We start from the raw sequence: 24,848 nt of genomic DNA, 5'->3' as shown, positions 1-24,848 counted from the left end.
GTGCCAACCAGTTAGACTCTAGTACAATACCAGCAAATCTACCTAATACTAATAGAACAGCTAGAAGGAACCTTTTAATCATTTTGTTTTACTGTACTCAGGGACCACGTTTGACAGATATCTGTGTTATCTTTTCATCACGCTAATTTGTCAGACTAGATTTGGATAATTTTCAATACCTGATGTGGTAAATTCTTTTCTAAATCCTAAGAGTAACATAGTTCCCAGTCAGCATTAACATCTGCAAGAAGTTTGAGGACAGATACTTTATTTGACTCTGTACTCCATGTCCTCACATCACTAATTTGAATGAAGAGGATAAATTATGGTTATGTCCACATGGCACAAGATAATCCTCCAAAATCTTAGTACCAGTTTCCGTAAGAGTAGTTGCAACACATTTTCCAAAACAGTGAAAGATTATTTACTGATAAAATAATTCCACTTTTCTCTTCTGAATCATTCTTAAATCTTGTTTTAGTTTACCTAGTAGTTTATTTACAGTTTTCACCAAAAACATTAAAATGATCAGTACAATAAAATGATATATAATAAAATAACAGCATTTATATAAATTTCTATTTGAAAGAGTTAAATCACACAATACCTCATGTATGTTAGAGAGAGATTCTGCAGCTCAGTATTGCAGTTTATTTACCGTAATTTTTTATAAGGACCCCTGGCAGCACTCCCAGACATGAACAAACTTCTTCCTACAGCAGCCATGTGATATAGAAAAGTAACACTGACATTTAATAGATAAGAAATTGACTCACTTGCCCACAGTCACACAAAGAGCTTGCAGTATTGTGCTCAAGTCTTTTGAAGCCTAGTTCAGTATTATGACCACAAGCTTCAAGGTATATCAATTTATGACTAGAGATAAATGAAGAACACTAAACCTTCTTCCTTATCTGAGGCATGTGTAGCATAAAGGAACCAGCAAAAAGTGCATTAGATACCATGGTGCAAAAAAGACAAATGCAGTTTGGAACACTAATTAAGAATAGTTTTACAGAAGTGCAGGTAATGCCACTGAGTAAACTGTTAAGGCCAAAATTAAGCTAATTGAAAACACCAAAGGTTAAATCCCGTAAGGGGACACATTAACTTGCTCCTTAAGGGGTTTTTGTTAGTTCAGCATTTTCTGAAAGCAAATCTGCTACTCCACAAAGCAATGACCAAACACCATTTTATGCAAAATGCTTGGTCAGTATATTCAAAAATGGGTGGTTCAACTTAGACTTCTATATAGGTGGCCTGATTTTTCAAAGGCACTGAGCACCCAGAACCTGCTGTCAATAGGAGTTTTCTGTTTGCTCAGTGCATTTGTAATTTAGGTCACTTACATAGATGACTAACTACAGATTTAGGAAGCCAGCTTTAGGGTCCTCTATTTGAAAACTTCAAGGGTTTGTGGCATGGTAGAGCACACCGATCATACAGTGAAGTCATCCATTGTCTTTTATTCTGCCCAGGATATCTGAGTGTTCACATACCAGACTTGAACCATTTAGTGTTTCAGCCTGGCACCACTTCCAGATCAGGCAGAAGGCAGAGCTGGGTGGAAGATTAGAAACCTGAGCAGTTCAGGGCATGAGCTTTCACAGACAACAGCGTACTATCCCTTACTGAATGACCTGCTGCCTATACATGAGCTCTGACACATTCTAGTTAGAATGCTCTAGCATTGCCACAATGTCATGTGTATTAAGTCCTCCGTACTTCAAAATGGCTGCAGGAGCACTTTAACTAAAACTCATTGAATGGGGACTTAATACATGTGACGCTGTGGCGTTTTAGTTAGAGGAGCTCTCTGGGAACTGCTCTAATTAAAATGCCACCCCCCCACTCCTGAGCACATGTATAGGCAGTCTAAAAGCATGAGAGATTTGGTGTTTGAAAGCACTGTAGAATCACTCTCTTTCCAAAGCTAACCCCTCATGAATGAAAGTGGTAGGACACCATGTTTGCAGCTATAGGGTGCTTCAAGTTTTAGATGAGCCTGAATGTACAACCTAAACATAAGGCAAAGCTACTACAGGTACTTCAGGGGACTACTAAGTTAATACTTTCCTAAAACAGGTAAAGGAAATTGTTGGGATTCAAAATCAAAGCAACATCTAACTAATGATGTCATTGTCTGGCCCTGCTGCCAAACATGTCCATGGGTTTTTTTCCTCTACAAATACCACAGCATGTGGGGTAGGAGATTGATATTAACTGTTGTCTTTTGGCAGTTTTCCATTATGTCATAGAGCAATAATTACTTTCTGAACTGAAAAGAAAGAAAAGCTTCTTAAATTTCACAGCTTACACCACAGCTTTAATAAAAATGACTTTTCAAGGAAAGATTGCATCTTTCCTACTCACTTTCTGGCTATAATTGTGTGGCTAACCACACCAACTCCAACTGGCCCAGGGAACAGGAGCATCCAATCTTGCCTGCAGACCTTTTCTGCAGTGCTTCCAAAGCCAGATGCTCAAGAACCAGATTCAAGCCTAGTGAAGTGACAGGAACAATACATTTCCTCCAGTGGGTTTTGCATCAAGCCCTGAGTTCATACCAGACAATTCCCTCCCCCACATACTCTGGATTATGATCTGACATTTAGTCAAAGAACAACTGCTATTTCTTCATATTTATTAACCTAATTGCATGAAAAATAATGGGCCCTGTTTCAGGAGATTTAATATTGCCTGAGATCTAGAAAACATGACACACATCAAACCTCTATTTATTGGTCAGATTTTGCCATTTCCTTAAATTTTCCATCTGATGTTAGAACCTGGTTCTGTGTTGCATAAAAGTAGTAGATCAACAGCTATGCCAAAATATATTTTCTTTCAATTTAGTTTATTTAAATAAAATTATAATGCCCACTTAGCTTATGCACAGTTTAGTTTGTGAATGACCTTCCAAACAAGTGAAAGCTAGTTTCACTGTGTTATCTTATTTAGATTTCATTTTTTTATGTGATAGAGTGTATCTTGGACTCTTAGAGAAAATGTTATTGTTTCAAAAGCAATTTTTTTAACTTCTTATGGACAGAGCCATTGCATTCTGTAATGTAATTTTATATCTAAAATATAACATGCTGTTCATTCTATTTTTGGTAACAGTCACCTTACCACAATGAAAGGCTTTCAATGGGAGAAACTTTGCATACAAAATAGGAATTAACATGAAATAAGCACATAGACAGCAGAACTCCTACCCCCAACCTAGACATGTGGTCAAGGAATAGTAAACTGTAACACTTACATAACTAAAGCAATGAGTTTATGTTACCCAACAACTATAGAAGCTTTCTGGTGCAGTTTCAGTGCCATCCTATACCTTGACAAAAGGATTGCCTACAGCAGAAAGGCCCATTCTTACCTCTTGTTAGCTAATGTGATAACTACCAGAAGACAGTAATGTAATGATAAAGCAGCCTGTAACCGGTGCCCTTTTGGTGGCGTGCAGCCAGGTGCAATGTGGGTTTTTTGGTCTATGCCTCTGGGCCTTGTTCAACAGCCAGTGCTTATCTTAATATCTATGCCTGTCTGCTAGGCCTCCCTTCTCACCTGCCATGACTTTGATTTTCTTTACTTAGACTGGGAAGTTGCCACAGATTAGGGATTTCAGGCAAGACTAATGGCTGTTTCCTTGAGCCTCCCTTTTCACCTTGGCTGTTCACCAACCAGCTATTACATCATACATGCTCAAAGTCCTTTCAGGTCAATTCTGTGTCAATAATAATCATCCAATTAACTTAATAAAGTCTTATTATAATTTATAAAGAAAATGGCGTTATTAAAGAACTCACAATTTGATGTTCTCTGGTCTCATATATTTATGTCTTGTTATGTGACTCCTTGGAGAATGCTATGATCTGAGTCTTGCTCTGGTGTCCCATTGGCTAGTCCTTTCTCCAAATGACTGGTCTTGGACTGCTCGGTGTCTGGGGTAGACTGCCTATGCCAAACCAGTCCTGGTCCCTCGACCACCTGCTTTTGTGTTTTTGGACTTCAAGCTCATGCCAGTTTCCCCTGGCTTGCTTGTCAAGCTGATCCTAGTCTTCCCCAGCTTGGTTCTGCTGGTGCCAGTCTTCTCTGGCATGCAGGTAAAGCTGCCTTTGCCAGTCTTCCCCAGATAGCCTGATCCACTGCTGGTCTTTCCTGGTGTGCAGGCAGGGCTGTCTTCACTGGTCTTCCCGGGATCTCTCTGTTGCCGGTATTCCTCTGTGCCTCCAACTGTTTGCTGCCTTTCTTTTAAAGCTGGCTTGCTACTTCCATCCAAACTGGGAAAAGCAGACTGCCTTCCTGCCCCCACCCCTCCACAAGGGCCATCCATTTTCTTTTTGGAGTCTGGCAATTTCCTTCTTGCTGGTCTCTGATTGGGACTATCCTGGAGTGTGGGAGGTGTGCTCCCACACTGATATAGCATTTAACATGAACTAACAGGTCAACATCAAGCTGTGATTTTTTTTTTTAATTTTTTTTTTTATTGCTTTCATGTTGATTGGCTAACCCCAGAAATTAATTTTTTTCATTGACTTCTTTATGGAACAAAAAACAATTTCCTTATCATCTCCAGTATGTAACCCATGCTCCTATGTAACTCAATACCATATTTTAATACAGGGATTTTCAGTTTCAAAGCTGAAGCTGGGCTTGCCTGCAGGGAAACAGAAAGTAAGGAGAGGGAAGGGGAGGAGGGGGGAAGGACTGCTCTAATATTGATTGTGTAGCTGGCCAGTGACTGTGATCTTTCCCTGAGGTCCTTTCCGATCCCAGTACTCTGGGGGAGGGATGGAAAAACAGCATAAAAGGCAGCATTGTTTGAACTGGCCTGCTTTCTGCCTTGGGGTCAGTTACTGAGCTATCTTCCAGAAGCTCAGCAGCATTAGACAACAAAGGCTACTACTATTGATTTCCTACTTGCTATTTAGCAAGTGGGATTCCACAATACCTTTTGCTTTCTTTCTATACCCTTTTATTTTATTATATTCATTGATTGATTCTTTTCAATTTCATACTTGTATTGCATATTATAATATAGAAAGTATATACGAAAACACATATATACATTTATATATTTTAATTTTATTTATTATAATTGCATATTATAATATAGAATTTATATAGGAAGACACATATATACATTTATATATTTTTATAAAGACAAGATGTTACAAAACACAGCATGAAGCATGTTGGAAAGTTCCACCTCCCCTAAACTGAGACTTTGCTACAACAAGCAGGCATGAGGCTTCCACTAATACAGGAATCAAGGAGAGGGGAGCAATGCCACTGCCTGTGCCTGAGTCTGCATCCCCTCCAAGAGCACCAGCCATAACCCCCTCCCCGCAACCACCATGAAAACAAGCAGCAGCACCAGCATGACAGTCTCCTCCACCCCCATTCACTTCCTATGTTGAGCTTTCCAGTGCCAGAGGAAGAGCTGGATCTGGATTTGAGTGCCCTAGCAAGGGAAATTCTGGGGAAGAAGAGGGAATCATCTGAGTTTATGCTCCACACCCTTCAAGTTTCCCTTAAAGCCAGGTCTCCTTCCTCAGAAGGCACTTCAGAGGAGGCTGAGGTAGAGGTTGTGGAGGCAAGCAGCTCAGCTGAGACCACTCCTCCTGTTGCTGCGCCTCTGCCTGATGAGGAGGGGGAAATTGCAGCATCTACACATGCAACTGCACCCCAGAAGTGAGCAGGTAGTGTGGTCTGGGATCATTCTGAGCTGGCAGATGAACCCACATATGTTATCTGTCTGCACTGCTGAGCCAAAAGCAGATGGGGCAAGGGAACAAAACACATGAGCACCATGGGGAATCTGATGCATCTCCGCAGGCACCCCCCCCTTGACATTGCTTCTCCTCAGCCTGGCACCAGAGGGAGCATACCCAAAGGGAAGTCCCCCTCTTGCTCTAAAGCTCCCATCCCCCAAAGCAAAGGCAGACCACCCTGGAACAGTGGGGGAAAGGTGGACAAAAAGGGGGAGCACGTTGCAAGGGCGTGTGAGATCACCCAGACCATTAGGAAAAGGCTTGCTGTTGATGGCCAGCCCTCCTTAGTTGAGAGGCCAGGGTTCAGGCAGCTCATGGCGCTCATGGCCCCATCATATCAAGTGCCCACATGCACCACCTTCAGCAGGACAGTGGTGCCCTCCCTGTATGAGGCATGCAGGGAGTACTTGAGGAAGGAGCTGCACAGGGCAGGTCCACAGGTGGCCTTACACTTCACGCTGGACATCTGAAGCAGCTGGGGTGGAGATCATGCCTACTTCTCCCTCACTGGGCACTGGTGCAACCAGTCAGGCCATCGGTGGGCTCTCTTTCAAGCTGAAGTGATGGATGAGTCTCACATGGCAACAGAGATCATGGGGGCCATGAACCATGTGGTTCAGAGGTGGCTTATTGGGCAGGTTGAGGTCACCCGTGGGTCCATGATCACTGACAATGGGGCCAATATGATCAAGGTAGTCTGTGATGCCAGCTTTAGCATCTGCTGTATGGCACACAAGTTGCACCTTGTTGTCAGGGATACCTTGGAGGGGGACAGGGCTGCTGGTGATGGTGCCAGCACCACCAGCAAGCTCATTTCATAATGCAGGAAGGTGGCAAGCTATTTCCACTGGAGCATCAAGGGAGACAAGATGCTGCTGGACAAACAACCAGAGCTGAACATCCTGCAGCACAAAATCATGTAGGATGTGGCGACTCAGTGGAACTCCACATACCTGATGCTCAAGATGCTGGTGGAGAAACAGAAGGCCATCCATGAGATGGCCTTGCTCAGGGAGATTGGGATCGGTGGCCCCTGTAACAGAGCAGAGTGGGTTACCATCTCCCAGATCTTGGTAGTCCTCAAGCCCTTCCTCGAGTCCACCGAGAACCTCAGTGCTGGCAATACTCTCCTTAGCTAGGTGATCCCTGTAGTGAGGAAGCTTCAAAGCCAAAGGGAGTGCTTCCAGGGGATCAATGTTCCTGGCTGGGGCAAGCCGCTGTTACCAGAGGTGCAGGCACTGGTGAGGCAACTGAAGGAGAGCATCAGGAAATGGCTTGATCCCTTGTGATGGAGTACGGTTCACCTGCTGGTCACCAGGTGTGACCTGAGTGTGAAGGGCAGCATATGCAGCAACCAGAGCCTGAATCAATGGATGGATGTGCTGGTGAAGACAGTCAGGGAAGCAGTATGGTGGAGGCGGGGGGATGTGATAGAGGGGGATCCACTGTCCCATGCTAGCATGCCATACACCAGCCAGTCTCCTCCTCCACCACAGACACTGCCAATGTGGGCCAAGGGCATGGCTTCCAAGGTGGGGTCCAGAGGTACCAGACCCCACCATCAGGCAGATAGCGCTCAGGCCTTGATGGCTGCCTATCTCGCCAAGGATGTGGAGCCACTGCTGTGTGACCCCCTTGGCCTACTGGGCAAGCCACAGCCAGATGTGGCCAGATATAAACACAGTTGTCCATGAACACCTGTCCTGTCCACTGACCAGTGTTCCAAGTGAGAGCGTGTTTAGCATTACTGGGGATATAGTGATAACCCACCTCACCTCCTTGGATCCTGGTTTGGTGGAGCAGCTGGTGTTCCTTAAGGTGAATGCTGCTTGGGTTCCCCAAGCTCCAGGTGCAGACAGAGTGAATGCCACCCTCCTCAGTCTGTCCTCACCTATTTCCTTTTTACATTTTTTAAAAGCCATTTAATGCCCCACTCTCAGAGCTAGAGGGGCCACTCACTGCATCATCAGCCATCAGGGGAAGAACATGTCCCTGCTGAGCTCCCATGCCAGGACCAACTTGGAGGTATGGGCTGGGGCTATCGGGAAGGAGGTGGCCCCAGGTCCTGGGCATGACCACTAAAACTGCACTCTGCCAGGGTCTGGAGGCCTGGTGGGACTGTTGGCAGCATGGCAGCTGCAGGAAATGCCAGGACCAAGGATCCCCCTGGTGAAAGGCGGGTAGGAGGTGCTATAACTTCCAGCTACCACATGCATGCACACAGTCCTGGCTAGGGAAAGACCAGACCTGTCACATCTTTGACAGGCCTGAGGCTTGCTGGTTCAGGTTGCAGTGTCAGAATTCCAATGTCTATATTGAGTCCATGAGTTTCTGTACCTAGGAGGTTGATGAAATGCAGTTCATAGGCTCGTCTGTGAAAAGTGGTTTGTAAATTCCCTTTGAGAATCAGGCCTAAGTGATTGGAGACAGGTAGTGTTCTGTTGTTGTTTTTGATAGATTTTTGGTGTGCTGTTGTTGCTTGGTGTCTATGTATTTTCCATTAGGGCAAGATATGTATTGTATTGTGAAGATATCTCCATACTGGAGATGCTGTTGGCAGGTTTTGCGTATCTTGTCATGTCATGGTTTGGATCCATTCAGTGTGTTGTGGGCTGTAGGAAGCTGGCTTTTGGTGATGAGGTTAGTGAGGTTCAGTGCTTGTTCGAATTTACAAACTACTTTTCACAGATGAGTCTATGAACTGCACTTCATCAGCCTCCTAGATACAGAAACTCATGGACTCAATATAGACATTGGAATTTTGACACACTACAACCTGCTGGACATCCGACCCCACAGGTACCTCTCCACTTTTACCTGCGCTGCTATATCCCTCCTCCCCCCGCCATCCCAACCTGTCCCTCACCCCCAACGCCTCCATTTCCACTTTCACTGACTGGCTTTCTTGCCTGCATTGCATGCCAGCCTCTGGCTTCTTTATTATTCCTTCCATCCAGGAACAGCACACACACTAACTGCAAGTGCTTCCTTAGCCTGACGAAGGGTTTTTCAACCCCAAACTTTGCTAACATATATTTCTATAACTATTCCATTCATCTACTAAAAGATACAAGATTTGATTGACCCCAAGAAGCTTGTCTGCCAGTGCCATGTCCTTAGACCAACACCCCTAGCAACTCTCCCCAGTCAGCTTACCGGAAGGAGGCAGGGCCCTGGACACATCTCAGCCCGAGGGCTGGTGCTAGCTGAGAGAGTTCTCTGGCAACTGCTGCAGAAGCTCCTGCAGGAGAGGAAAGAAAAGTTGTGTGACAGTTTGGCTGACTGAGATGCTGCTGGTGCTATTGTGCTGCTCACTAAGTTATTATTACCTGTTGTCGTTTAAATTGGTGGACCGGACTGAGGTTGTAAGGGAGGAGGAGACCTCATTGGGGCATATTATATTACAAACCCACCCCACTGGATTATTTCCTCTCTGTGAACCTTTGTGGATCTCAGTCAGATTTTTAGGCTGAATTAACCTGTCATACAGCTATAAAGTTGCATTGCCACTGTAGTTACTACTGTTAAGCAATTTTGTGCTCATGAGCAAGGAGGAACTCAACATAGGTCTCTTATTCTTTGTTTTTCTCACTCTGTAAGACTCAACAGGAGTTTAAAAAGGTATTTAAGAACTTCTATTTGTACCTAAGGAGCAGATCTGTTGGCTGAGTTGGTACTCCTTTTATATAGCCATTCTTCAAACTAGACCTGAATTTTAAATACAATCCAAATTATAATTTCTGCTGCTGGAACTACAAATATATTCAATCTTTCTCAACCTGATCTGCATTTTGGAGTGCCAAACAGAAATAAACCCTGATGTGCACTACAGGCTACTACTCCACTATGGCTGCAGACATATTTCAGTTAACTTCTGATTGCCACACCTGATATTCTTTAAATTAGCTCTAGCTAGACTTTTCCAGAAATAATTGCAAGGAGTTACTGATTGCTTCACAGGTCAAAAATATTTTCTAAATCTTACTAGGGGGAGAGCTTCTGCCATATTTCTGTCACATAAGGTAAACTTATTACTTATTACTGACACCTATGGCAGATGGCATTCAGGCTCCACCTAACCAGGAAACTGGGACAGATAAGTCGTCAATCAAGGATTTAAAATACACATCTGCCATCTCATGCTTTAGAAGTTGTATTTACAGAAGAAGCAGAACTGCAAGTATTAGAGATGATATCAGGAGTAATCCCTAAGTAGAAAGGACAGAGGGACTAAAGAGGGAGTTGTCTCATGGGGAGAGCTGGACAGCTGTTAATCAGAGTTGTAGTTTATAAAGCACTGCAGAAGATATAACAAAGAGAAGGTCTCTGCCTCCAAGAGTATACAGTACAGCTTAAAGCAGTTCTGGCAAAAGTAAGTGTTTTTTTTTCTTCCCTTGAAACAATTGCCTTTTGACCAGGATGCAGAGAAGGAAACAAGTTCTCTTATGCTGATTTATGAAACAAGAATGGAGCAGGACAAAACTTGGGCGAGAATAGTTTATTCATTGAAAAATGTAGCTCTGAAAAATGATTGAAGTTCTTTGCAAATTGGGTTGAATCCGTGAACACTTTGGGTGAAAAAGAAAATGTCAAAAATGCGAAATGCTTCATTCAGTATTTTCAAAGTTACCTGGTTGCATCATTTCTTAATTTTCAAATAACTTCTTTGAGAAGATAGAATTTTAAACATTTTTTTTTACATTCCAGAAATGAAACAGAAGCTTTTGTCAGGTAAAACCAAACATTTTGTTCAACTGAAATATACGCCCTCTGCCCCACTGCAACCACCAGTTTCCATTTTGTTTACAAAACTGATTTTTTTTTTTTTTGTGGTCATTCTGAGATAATTGGCTTTTTGTTTCCTTCACTAAAATGAAAAATCAATTCTTTTCAGTTCCATATTGGAACGAGTGAATGGGAAGAATACTTAAATGCCAGTCATGTGTCCTGGATAATAGATATGCACACAGTTTCCAGGAAGGTTTCTGAAGGCATCTGTAGATAGGGGCAGTCTCTGTTTTAGAAGGGAGAAAAGAATTGTTTCCTCAGCCAGGCATTGCTTTTCTGATCTCTAACCATCAATGAAAACCTTTTACTGAAAGCCTTCTTATGAAAACTCCCTGAAAAGACTGAAAGGGAAGTTAAACATTTAAATTGGTAAAATAACTGCTTATGGCCAGTCAGAAATTCCAGCTTTGAACACTTAATGTTAATAAATCTGTTTTACATCCAAGATTCAAGGCCATATATAAATAACAAAGGATGACTGAGTAAATTGATCCAAGCATCAAGGGTATTGTGACTAAAGAGGGAGTTTTCTCATAGGGAAGGGGGAAGATAGTGAGTTTAAATTAACTGCAGTGCTTGCCAATGAATTGCTATCCCTATGTCTTTTCTGGAAAGGTACAATTTGGCCCAAGAATATAAAGGTGTAATGTCCATCTGGAAAAGCATCTCACAGTGTTGAACACCCTAAACTACCATTTAAAAATTATTTTGACTTAACTAGACACCTTCTTATATAACTATAACAATTTGTAACTATAACAATTCATTTTATGGGGACAAAAACATAATTTGATGGCAGCCATAGGTCATGTCAGTAAATAGCAATGAAGTAATTGCCCCTCAATCACAGAGTAATTATTTAAACTAAACCTTATCACATAGTCTAAAAATTCCAATTTATGTACTAATTAGTCTTTGAACTACCAGATAATGTAAAATATTATCGCAGAATAATTTCTAAGAATATCAAATTACCATGGGGTCAGTCTTGCTAGAATTTTTTTTTGCAGAAATAATAGTAGGAAATAAATTTAGTGGGAGTATAGAACAGAGATAGATTTACAGAACAGATCTCATGATTTTTTTCTCATGATTAGTTCCAAAAAGGTGAAAATGAAGTCACTAATAACTTTTATTTCTAGTAAAAAATATTTAACTGATCTATAATGTTATTCCCATCAAAACCCAAAGGAAGAATAAAATCACTTAGAATGCTGACATTTTTAAATCATGGCATACCTTAAAGGACTTAATAATATAAAATACTTTTTTAATTGGAATTTCAAATTATGAAAGAACTCAGCAAGCTCTGTTTACATTAGCAAATTAGAAGTCTGCCTTACTTGTAAATAGTTAGGATGAGCTTTGCATAGCATGGTGATTTTTGTCTCTATAGGTTCAAATATGAAATTCAGGTATTTCTGTAGTTATCTTTAAGAAACAATTAGCCATATTCTCACTTTCGTGGAATGGGTTGGATAAAAATAAGTCAGTAGCCAAAGAATCTTGCGAACCTTAAATGGACAAAAGTTTTAAAAATAGCATAACTAGAAAAAGTAATCAGAATCCAGTATCCCTGAGCCTTCCTCTGAGGCTAAGTACAGACAGTCAAAAATCTTGTGGCTGAATTGATTCTCAGGTTAGTTCAAGCCTCATAGATATAGGGGCTGGTCTAGACCCCAGTAAGATGGATGGGAAAACTCCCATGAATTTCAGTAGGAAATTATTTCCACATACTATAGAGGTACTGTTAGTTAGTCATGTTAGTCTGAAGTTAGGCAGAAAGCAGTGTAGAGGTGTACCTTCATCAGCATCTGATGATGTGAGCTCTTGCTCACTTCACCTTTGTCCTGTACACTGTAGACTGTTCTGCCATTTGAGATTTCCAGTGGTTTTAAGTGCTACTTCAGTGAAGCCAGTGGAGTTACACTTGATTTCTATTTCTGTAAACAGGAGAGGGATATCCCTGTGAATGGGTATTGTAAAACAGATAGTAGCACTTTCCTGACTCAGCCTCAGTTTTTTTTGTAACTATTTTGATCTTTACAATTACCCTTCTTAACTAATGTGAAGGTATTTGAAAATTTTAAAAAATACGTGTCATGAGTAATTCATTAATCTTAAATATCAGAAGACAGCAATAATTCATGTCAGTGTAATGATGCTGTAATTTGGACATGTGCGCATTGTCTTTTAGCGAAAGTAACTACCATATTTTAAACAATAGTTCAAAGAACGTAGTTTGAGAAAGTTGATCTATTTGTTGACAACCTTTAATCACTATCAAGATTTTTGACAGCTCTTTAGAAATATCTTTGGCTATTTCTGCTGACAAAGCTGCACCAGGCAATTGGGTATCCATTTGTGATCTTATTCTCAGCTTTTACTGAGGTAAGGAAATTTTGGTTGCCTGCTCAAACAATATGGCTGTATGGACTTTTTCTTTACATATAAAGAGGAAAGAAGGCTTCACCTGCAGCTTAGAATTTAGATGTGTATTTGTATACACTGGATTGTGCAGCAAGAATGGAGCAGGTTTTGAAATAATTGCTAGTGTATCTTTTTCTTCCTTTTCCATAAAAATGATTCTAGTTTTGCAAATTAGTGTAACAGGAGTAGTATATAGAAATGATTGAGACTCAGCTGGCTTTTTCTTAACACAATATTGAGTGCAATAATCCTAGAACCTTTCAACTTTAGATTACATCTGGTATTTTGTGTTAAATTTACTGCAATGATAAATCTAAAAGTCTATACCTTAGGGGTTTTTTTTTCTTCTATCAAGGAGAGATTTAGGTTATACAGGAACCATATATATATAGAAATATAATACAAAAATATAATTGGCTCTTCTGTTAACAGTTGTAGGAACAATACATGGCACTTATATCTCCTGCCAGTACCTGGCAAACTGAAATCTTGTTCAAGGCAGCATTCTATCCTCTTGAGCCCTATTAAACTTATACATCTGCTAGGATGTGTTTTTATTTGGAATATATGGGAATTCACTGGTGATCTCTAAGGTTAGAACCTGACTTGCTGACATGAGGCCAAAAGGTTTCTTCTCAGTCGTCTTCTACAGTGCTCCAGATAACATATAACCAGGAGACTTAGAAAACCAAATTCTTCTCTTATATAAATGAGCATAGTCCTTTGTCCATTTATTCAGCAGAGAACTTTGCTCAGTTTATTAAAAATGGATTGCTTACAGTGCATCTATTACCATACAGCAACCGCAAAAAAACTTCACACCATTTGATGTCACTCATTTATGCTCTAATCCTACAGACTTAATCATATGCCCACACTTGATGTCCTGTGAGCAGTTTATTGACTTGAGTGAAACTATTCCCCCCATGCAATGCTGAACATGTACATAATAAGTCTTTGCAGGGCCTTGTTGTCCACCTGGAATGTGTATATACCATATTTACTGCCCCCTACCATATGCCTCCCCCACTGCCTGTTGATTAAAAGATGACCCCTGATTTTAGTATGTGAGAGGAGCCCCTCATCTTAGAATTGAGTATGAGGCTGTGGGGAGCAGGCAACTACTGTGGCTCCAGCTCTGGCCCCAACCCTGGGTCAGGGCTGGCACCACAGCTGCTGCTAGCCCCCACAGACTCTGCACTCCCTGCCACTCCTCCCCTACAGTATTGGGTCCCTGCTGTTCCCAGTCTTTCCCCTCTGCCACTTCTGCAGCATGGACCCAGCCGGGCCCTGTAACAGTAGTAGTAACTCAGCACTGCTGCTGCAGGGCTGGGCTGGAGCCAAGCTGAGTGCCCCAGACTACAGAGGGGATAAAGCTTGCTGGTGCCATAGCAACAGTAAGGCAGGGAGGGGTAGAGACTTTGGAGGGGAAGAAGAAGGGCAGAAGGTGAGGCAGGGATCTGAGGCTGTGGGGGAAGAAGCAGCACAGAGAGAAGAAGGGAGGCAGGGTCCTGAGGCTGTGTGGGGTAGGCATAAGTGAGGGTGCTCAGTGTGGGGGTGGGCGACAGGCAACAGGAGACAAACTGCATGCCTCCCCTGCTATTTCCACACTGCCTGCCCCCCTGCCACATGCCTCCCTACTGCCAGTCCCCCACTGCTCCCTCCACCATCTGCTCCCTTACTGCCCCCCCACCTTCACTGCCTACATCCTTACTGCCCCCTACCATATGCCTCCCCCACTGCCTGTCTTTCCTACTGCCCCACTCATTGCCTCTCCCCCAACTCTGGGAGGATAAATTTAAGGTGATCTTCCAATGCATAGATTATATACATGGAAAATTATATTAAATGTATACATTTTTCATGTATAGAATCTAATTATTGGGGGGGGGTCTTCCTAAATTTAGGGATAACTTAGATTCAGATAGATATGGTAAGACAGTTGCTGCTTTTTGTTTGCCACTTCTACTCTGGACCTAAATTATATGTGTTATTACATTTTGAAGCTGGTCCCCTTACTAAGGTGCAGCTAGACGTCTGTTTTATGATCAGCTATTAGAGTTGCATTAATTAGATGTGCCTGTTCAACTGAGTTCAGATTTCATTTTGATTTCTTAGGCAGGTTTAGAATTTATCCCTCCAAATCAATTTTTACAGCCAAATTTGAATTCATGACCCCAAATTGCTTATGAATTAGGAAATGGATTGTTCTCTTTTGGTCACTCTTCCTGTTCATTTTAATATTTTTTGTTAACATCTTAGATTTATTTTTTTTTGGCATTCTTTTATTTTAATCCTGATTACAGACTCCTGAATGGGAATTTTGTTGGTTTCATTACTAATGAAATAACGGAGTTTGTATATTTTATTTTAAATTTAATTTGTTCACAACCAAGTGTCCTGACTGCACCAAACTCCAAAGCAAAGTCCAAGGTAGTTCCCTTAGAGACAGTAATAATCACTCTACTGATATCTAATTTGGTCTAATATGAATGCTAAGGAGCCAGAAGAGGATGAAAGTAAATAGTGCAAGTTAAGATAATATTGAGACAATCCCCACTGCAGTAGCACCACCTGACTTACAACTTGGTTTCTAGCCACATAACGCCAACACAGATTTGTGTAGGCATCAGCAGAGTCAATATAATTAATGTGAAGGTGGATTATATTAATGAGAAGAAATCAAAGGAGATATGTATACCTCATAATCTGTTTCTGGCCCTGTAAATCTGGAAGTGTTGAGAACCTTGCCTACAAGAGAAAGTTGGATAAATGTATCTTAAAGTATGTCTATACAGCCTTTAGTGCTAATTTATCTGAACTGGTTATGATAAGCCAATCTCACTTTGGTTGAAACGAGGTTTCTTTTGGTTAATTTTCATCACAATGTGGACTGAATTAATATCAAATGAAAGAAAGAAGTTGATCTAATCTAACTACATCATTTTAAATAACTTAGAAGTAGTACAACTTTCTTTTCTAGACAAAGTCCAAGGAGAGTAAGACGTACATTTCATTTGAAGGTACTTGAAGAAATTTCTGATTTCATCAGTTTGGACTACCCTTTGCCATTTAGCCTGCTCTAAGAATTTGGCCCACTCCATGTAATGACAAAAGCCTGTTTACCATTCTGCTGTTGAAATAAACAGATCATGAAGAGAGAATGATACAGGCTGTAATTTACAGCGGGCAGTCCAAATACAGGAAGTGTGACTGAAAGACAATTTAAAAGAACCTTGCCAATTCTTGAAAATACATAATCTGTGTTTATCAGCAGTTCTTTGTTTTAAATGAAGACTGGAATCTGTAATTATTATCTGTGCCTTCCACAAGCTAGCCTTAAACATTGCTTTTTGTTTTTCTTCCACAGTAAAGCCAACTGTTATTGATGTTGACATTTATGTTAACAGCATTGGCCCCGTATCATCAATAAATATGGTAAGCATCTTGCTAACAATGATTTTTATCTGGAATGCTGGCAATAGTACTTGCTTCGCTTTGGGAGGAAAATGATAGATATCCTGGTGATAAGATGTTTTGATTGCAAGCTTAGTTTTGTTTTCAGATGTACTCCTACTTTTTAAACAATTATTTTGTTTCTTTTTTTTCCTTGGGAAACAAAAAACCCTCCAAACAACAGAAGATCCCACTTGACATTATTGCTCTAGGTGTTGTGTGTCACATCTAGAATGGTAAAGTTAGTGTTGGAAAGAATATGTATGACATTAGACTCTTTTTATTAAAAGTCTGAAGTTACTGTTGCAAACTGATTAAATCTTATTGATTGGGAATACAGAGAATATAGAGTTCGAAAGGAAGTACTTCCATGTATAATCAAGCTGCATTTATCTTAAAAATAACCCAAGTTTTTTCATTCTTATATACTTCCTGCTTTAAAAATGCAGGCATGAAACCTGACTTTTATGCTTTTTTAATTCTGTACCAAGATCAGGTTTAACTGTGTTAGTGTAGTGGGGTTTTTTTTACACCACTTCATCAAGTCTCCAGGGTTGTGCTCCAACTCAATGGGAGGATACTATTCTCCTTCAATCTTCTTTTGGAACTCTAGCAGAAAGTTTATCCTTAGCATGTATATGCAGTCTAGGGAGGCAGAAATATAGAAAAGTATGCAACATAATGTTTCCTATGTCTGATACCTGCGGTTCCTATGTGACCCTAATGGATCTATTCATAAAAATCTGTTCAATAAACGTTGCTTTTAGCTCAGCAACTTGAGACTTGATCCTTTATTTTCCAGAAAATCTGGTTTTTGCTCGTCTGGTTTTGCAGTCTGGTTGCTAGATTATAAATTAGACGTTCATAACTTGATGTTGATATAGGTGAGTCATAGGCTTTGGTTATTCCATCGGTGTGCATATTTCAGGTTTGAATGTGTAGACTGTGGGTGTTCTTTGTTTTCTATAGGTTAAAACTCATCCATGCACAGAAATTTGGGAGTGGCAACAAGAAAGGGTTTTTGCTGTATCTGTCTAAAATATTGTAAACTCTTCAAAAAGAGACCAACTCTTCCTTTGTTCTTTTCAATACTTAGCCAATGAGTCTCTGATTGGGACACGGACCTATTGGCACAATAGTAATACAAATATTAAAGAACAGTTCCATAATTTAAGTGTATTGAGTACAGGCTTTGGGTTTTTAAACTATTATCTCAGTTTGAGCACCAGTTCTTTGCCCGCTGGCTTGTCTATGGTTTTGTGTGTTTGATGCTTATATTTTCTTAATCTGAAAACTCTTAAAGGTCAGGAAAGAATCCAAGAAAATTGGATTTACAATAAAACTAGGAGATTTGGCCAGGAAACCTGGAACAAATTATCTGTACTTGACAGTAGCATATAGAAGAGTTGAAACAGTTGGTTTTATTTCTTCAGGTGAAGCACAGAATGCCAAACAGCAGAAGCATCTGCTTCACCTTTAAATTGATAAACAGCTAATTATCTTATCCTTCAGCAATTACAAATCACAGCAATGTTTCTAAAGAAAGATGTATTTTTAATGCATTCTTCTGACTCACGGTGTTATAGTGTGTCTATAAATATGTCCCTGCTCAAGAGAAGATGGAATTGAATTGCTATCATAGGAGGTTAGAAAGGTCCCCCCCAATCCCTCTGTCCTAATTTCTCTTTCTTGCCCCTTGAATTGCCTTGTAAATTGTTGTCTGAGTTGCTAGAGATTCAGATGCATTTTCTGTAACATAGTACTGTAAGATAGGGTTTTATAGAAACTACTTAAGCTGTGGGGATAAGGAAAAATCACTTTAATTTTGAACCATTGCTGGTTCATATCATGGTTTAGTACAAGTATGATTTGCTTGCTCAGGTGGTGGAATCTCCATCCTTGGAGGTTTTTAAGGTCCAGCTTAACAAAGTCCTGACTGGAATGATTTAGTTGGGGATGATCCTGCTTTGAGCAGAGAGTTGGACTAGATAGACTAGACCTCCTGAGATCCCTTCCAACTCTCATTTTCTATGATTCCATGATTTGAGTTCAGGCTACCTCTGACAGCAAGCTGAGAAAATAAGTTAAATAGTAAATTATTTTTAAAATATAAAATATGTGCAAATTAGGAATGTGGCTAGAATATTTGTATTTTTTTAAAGTAGACTAGATTTAGACAGCATTAGACTGAAAGTCAAAGATAGTATTGGTAGTGTAGCAACAGGCAAAATGTGGAGACTTCTCTTTGGTAGAGCAGCCATGGGGGAAGAAAATAACTGAACTTGTCAGCAACAATGATTTAAGAAGAAATTTCAGTGACAAAAATAAATCCAAGGAATATAGAAGACTCATCCCAGTGAAGTGGTGGTGATGGTTATCTAGCTTTATAAATTGTTATGGTTTTTAAAAGTAGGAATAGTCTTGTGGAATATTTTTATTCTTTAATTAATTACTACATAGGGAGGTGTGATTACTTGAACTCAGTGTTCTTTTTGATGTAGAGGAAGGAAAATGTGTGTTTTTTAAACTTCATTCAAGAATATAATAGGTAAAGTAACAGACCTGAAATAAAGTGGTAAGTAATTGAACAAAAGATCTGAACCATTTAATATTTTACCATTGCTATGTTTCATCAGCTGTTGAAACATACCTACTACACAGGCAGGGTCTGAGATAAATTGATTGTGAACACCTGGATCGATGGAGAGGGAATGAAGCTGCTTAATCCAGAGTTGGTCCAATATTCCCTATGGGGAGTATTCCCTAAATGCTCCGAAAGTATGCAAAAGATGACTCTGTTGTCAAAGGAATATTTTACTATAGCAGTGAGTGAGTACAAGAGATGACAAATGTAAAGATGAAAGTTAAACATGTAAACCTTTTGTGTCTAAATTTAGTTAGCTAATGTCCTATTTAAGCATTTTAGTAGTAATGACTGTCTCAGAAAATCTCATTGTCTGCAAATACCAATAGCAAAAAAAATCAGAGCTATTCAAGGAGCTAAATGTGAATTTGGAAGATTAATTTTAGGTCCCTGGATCTGGAACCTCTGGCCAAGGTATCTGACTCATCACCATAAATTCATAGAAACACCAGTGACTTTAGTGGAATTACTCTAGAATTATGTCAGTGTTAATGGGATTAGAATTTAGCATGAAGTTGTAAATTCACATTCATATTTGTAACACGAAACAGGAAGGAAACAGCTGATGAAACAAATCTACTACACTGGCAAAGTCTGAAATGAATTGATTGTGAACACCTGAATCCATGGAAGAGCAATAAAGTGCTTAATCCAGAGCTGGACCAACCTCCTTCCTTCCCATTTCCTATGGGAAGTGCCTGAAGGGGAGGCAATCTTGCTGGAGATCCCTTTAAGGAGTCATTCATGGCCCTGTGGTCAGGCAGGAACTGTCCTGTCAATTCTTTCCAGCAAAAGAGATACAGTGTTGGTATCTAAGTATTATCCTGGATTTTTCAGGGAGACAGCATAATCATAGGAAATCAGAATCATCTTCCTCAAGGCCTTGTTCCCTACATTAAGGCTTCCCTTGCTAGTAGATGCCAGCAGGCTTTCCACTAAGTTATTTAATGATTTCCATAATGGGAAAAAAGTCCACGATGGGAAGTTAGTACAGCTCCTCCAAGCTTTGCTCCTTCCCAAACTAATTTGCATGAGGGATAGTAGTTATCTTTCTGGACTTGCTACCAATATAAATAGTGTTCCTCTTCAATCTAATTCATTTCAAAGACTGCAGATTACAGACTAGGCATTACTAGGAAAGTGCTATCTAAATGTCCAGGCACTACTTCTGTGTATTCCATCTTATGTTTTTTAACATTATTTTGTTTCACTGAATCTATGGAAAAACAAGCACGTAGGATTTAATCCTACTGACCTTTATGGCAGTGTTTTACATCACGTGGCTAAACCTGAAATTGGTAGGATTTACCCTTATAATTAGTGGCTTGATAGGAATCTCAGAAAAAAAATATGTTGTTTCTTGTGAAGCTTGAGGGATCTGTTGTAATCCTGCCCAGTCCTGAAAACATTCAAAAAGTTTCATAATCTGAATAATGGTATTGATAATTGTAATGGACTGGTTTAATAGCCAATCTTCCCTCTGGGGTTGTAACTTATTAATTGTACTATTACTTCTGCATGTGATAGACCTAAAAGGCAGCTCCCAGAAAGCTGATCAGGAATTTTTTCAATTATTTTTTAGGGGAGCAAGTATGTCTCAGTGCAGTTTTGGCCAGGAAGTTTTTTGAGGCCAGGACGGAGTTTCTGGTCGGAGGGCACAAGATGTGGGACACCCAGGTTCAAGTATCTGGTATATCAATGTTGTATTATTTTTACAAAGTGGAACAGCTCCAAAAGAACAGAAAAGTCAATTGCTTCATGTTTAGAGCACTCATTTGAAATGCAAGGTAATGGTAGAGCAGGGGCTTGAACCTGGCTCACACATGATTCAGGTGAATACCCTGATCCTGTGCTGCTCTAGAGAGGTCTTTCTCATTTTTTTTTTGTAAAAAGAAAGAAAATCCAGATGATAAAGTCTGTCTTGCAGAACTTCTGGACATCTGAAATTTTTATGGGAGAGGAAAACATTTTCCCATCCAGTTTTTTTCCATGGTAAAATCATTGCGATTGAATGCAAAGTTAGTGGACTGTTTAGGCTTAAAAGGATAACAGGTAGATAGGTTGATAGGAAAAGAGAGAGCATGGTAGTGGATTGTCTAATGAACCAGAGGTTGGTGATTAAACTGTGATCACCAGTTTGTTTCTGGATGGAAGTAAACTCTTGCCTGAAATGAAATAGATGAGCATTTTCCCAGATTTCAGTGGCATTGGAGTCTCCTTAAAATAATGCATGTATTAAGTAAGGGGTATCTGAGCACCAGTATTCCCCAATAAGCAGCAGTAGGTCAAGCTTCAATATTTGCAGGTATACTTTGGAGGCTCTCCAAAAAACCTGCAGCCATCAAAGCTATATATTTCTGCCCTTGTTACATGGACAGAATGTGAGACTGTGATCATACTAATGTGTGGTGTTTGGTGCTTGTGCTTCACTGCTGGCTACCAGGAACTCTAGTTAGTCCATAATGATGCATTTATGCTGGAAAGTAACACAATTTGAACTCCAGTTGAGATTAATTCTATGCGCAAGTGCAGTGGTGGGAAGGGGACACAAAAAGCTTTTCCTCCCCTTAAAGGCTGTGATCAGGAAGAAAGTATTATTGAAAATTACTGTTTTTGTTTTGTTTTGTTTTCTTTTGTGTGTGAGAGAGCTCCCTGAACTGCGATAACCACTCCAAACTAGTGTTAACAATAAATTAGCTTCTCTAAAGAAGGCGTAGACCTTTTTCCAGAGGCCAACACATAAAATGTAAAACTTCTTTCCACCTATAGTGTACTATTTAGCAACACTTCTGGATGGATTTTGTCAACCTCTCCTTTTTTAAAGGAGTATGTGTACATATAATAGGGACCTATTATGCACCTACACTGCTTCTACACTTCATTAGGCTGCACATCAGCAAAGGGGGTTATCACTGCTTCATGTGCATTAAGGCTGCTGACAGGCATGAAACCCCACCCCCCAGAAGCAACAGCACATTAGTTCCACCTGGCTTCACAGCATCTGTATAGATGGTGCGCTTCAGCTAGGCTGTTTGGCACTTTTATTTAAAGCATCAAAAAAGCCCTACTGAAGTACCCAATCTATGCAGATGTTGGACAAGTCGAGTCAAAATAACGTGATGCCTCTTTTGGGTGTGTGCTGGGCTTGACGCAGGGGGTGCACCAAATTTAAAGTAAAACATTAGAAATGTTTTACCCATGCTGTTCCCAGGTATTTTTTGAATGGTCAGGAGAGGTAAAATGCTTTACTTTCATTCCTCCAGCATCTCAGGATGCACAGCTCCCAGCTGCTCTACCCCTTTCTACCCTCCAAAACACTAGTGGTCCCCCTCCCCTCCCCTTTTCTGTGAACAACTGCTTTGAACTTAATTGCAGAAAGGCATGGAGCCAGAGAAACCTGTTTTCCCCCAGCTGCATGGTGTGGTGGTGTGGCTTAGGACAGCCAAGACAATCCCTGCTGCTCCTAACCCCACTGCCTACTCTGACCCAATCCCAACGCACGGAGACTTCTGAGGACAGGCTGAGGGAACTGGGATTATTTAGTCTAGAGAAGAAGAGACTGAGAGGGGATTTAATAGCAGCCTTCAATTACCTGAAGTGGGGTTCAAAAGAGGATGGAGCTAGACTGTCTCAGTGGTGGCAGGTGACAGAACAAGGAGCAATGGTCTCAAGTTCCAGCAAGAGAAGTTTAGGTTAGACGCTAGGAAGAATTTTCTCATTAGAAGGGTAGTAAGACACTGAAACAGGCTACCCAGAAAGATGGTGGACTCTGCATCCTTGGTGTTTTTTAAGACCTGGCTAGACAAAGCTCTGGCTGGGATAATCTAGTTGGGGATGGTCCTACTTTGAGCAGGGGGTTGGACGAGATGGCCTCCTTCCAACCCTAATTTTCTATGATCCTATGAGACACATTCAAGATGTTAGTACTTTCATTTTTATTTTTAAATCTTTTTTTCACTTCTTTCTCTTTATCCCTCTCTCCCTGCACCGCTTCACTTCAAATAATTTTGAAGTGGAGGGAGGGAAGACCCCATGCTGGTTTCTCTGTATCTTAGCTCCATGCCACCCTCCCTCTCCTCTCCCACCAAAGGGGAAAAATAGTCCTGGCTCCTGTCCAGCCCTCTAGTGGCAAGTCATAGTCGTGCAGGTCTGAAGTAACATGATGCCTTCACCTGAGACTGCTCTAAAAATGCCTTAATTTTATGGCATCAGAACACTCCACAGATTTCTGACATTATACAAGTAACCTGTGCCAAAGTCTTAGACCTGAGCAGGAAGAGAGGTTAGTGGTGCATGCGCAGCATTATTCAAAGGCAGCTGCATCATGTGTATATTGGGCTTGAGACTCCACAGAGTAGATGTAATGCGCTTCACTGGCCCTCCAAGCATGATTCATGCCCATAATGAGCAGTTTGTCAGCTGACCTTGAAAAGCCTTCCTTGTCATCTTTAAAAGCTGGTCTTGCTGAAAGGAAAGTGGTTTCAGTGAGGCGTTAACAAAACCGCAGGCTTTAATATATTTCCATGACATTGTGTGGGGACAATGACCACCCGTTCTATGAGAAACGGATCCGTGCCACGGAGGTGATTTATTCCTTTCTGAGAAGGAGAAACTGGTGGGCCACAATATGGCCAGAGATGATATTAAAGGAAAAGGCTTTTCTAACAGGAACACAATCATGCAAAACTGCAGAGGTGAGTGGTGCTATACAAGAACCCTTTGAAATGTAGGGTCTGCCCGACCCCCTTCAGAATATATTGGGTGACACTTCTTTAAAAAGATAAAATGGCAGTTTTATAAATATCCAACTGAGGACCCAGGGGCTAGGGGGAGGAGGCAAAAGGGGGAGAACGGGGGACATGAAGTATGGCTGTTAAAAGAAACATTACTTGGCTGGCTCAGAAATTGTATGTGTTGCTTTAATGTAAAAACCACATGAAAACCTTTTGCTTATACCTGATATCTCTTTATTGCCATCATGTCTTTTTTCTAGAAATAAGTTTGGTCGCCCACTACTTTCCATTTCATGGTGAAATGTCATTAGTTTCTGACTTGCCAGATGTGGTAGTCATATCTATCACAAGAATCTCTTCAACCATTCTGTTTACAGCATTGTTTTATGTGTGTTGATGTAAATGAGCTTTATCAGGGTTTCCTAAATTCATTTTTCATAAAGTTCAAGAGAAATCCCGATCTGGGTTTTTGTTGTTGTTGATTATTTGTTATTTAAGTGATCTTTTTCATGTTTGCTACTTAATTTCATTATATGCATTGGATATCACACATTTTTGATGCCCTACTCTTGTATTTGGCCTTTCTAAGGCTTTGTTTTGAAAATGATGCCTCTTGAAAAAAATGTATATACCTTGAAGTCCCTTTTATGTCAATAATACCATAGGATCATTATCTGCTCCATAAATGTTACATTTTAATGTGGCATCATACATCTTCAGATGTAGGCTTATGCATGAATAAAATGGAAAGTGAGAAAGTACAAGGCAAGACACAAAGCAGGAAACTTAAATTAATGTATTTGTTATTCTCCAGCATCTGTCTCCTTAAAAGCAAGGGAGCCAGGAATGCAAACACAGAGCAACTTTATAGATAATTCAAACTCCATAAAACTAGGTTGTATGTGTAAACACATAGTGGTCAATTTAACTTTGTTGTTCTGCTGAGGTCGTAGTCTCACATGATGAACAAAGTTGTACTACTGTGGTTGTAATAACTGAAGTCTTATTTCACTTCAG

At 40.5% G+C, this 24,848-nt stretch overlaps 1 protein-coding gene across 1 annotated transcript in view; it reads left to right on the top strand.

Moving 5' to 3' along the window:
- The window catches only part of GABRG3 (gamma-aminobutyric acid type A receptor subunit gamma3), a 600,858-nt gene that overhangs the window by 7,470 nt on the left and 568,540 nt on the right, over window positions 1-24,848 (top strand). Inside the window, exon 3 of the mRNA XM_090064879.1 lies at window positions 16,369-16,436. Coding sequence (XP_089921005.1) covers window positions 16,369-16,436 — 68 coding nt within the window. The remainder of the gene's footprint in view (window positions 1-16,368; window positions 16,437-24,848) is intronic.

The sequence above is a fragment of the Crocodylus siamensis genome, chromosome 1 (assembly GCF_052110815.1).
Source record: "Crocodylus siamensis isolate JL-2025a chromosome 1, ASM5211081v1, whole genome shotgun sequence".
Classification (NCBI taxonomy): Eukaryota; Metazoa; Chordata; order Crocodylia; family Crocodylidae; genus Crocodylus; species Crocodylus siamensis.
This window is presented reverse-complemented; position numbering and strand designations above follow the sequence as displayed.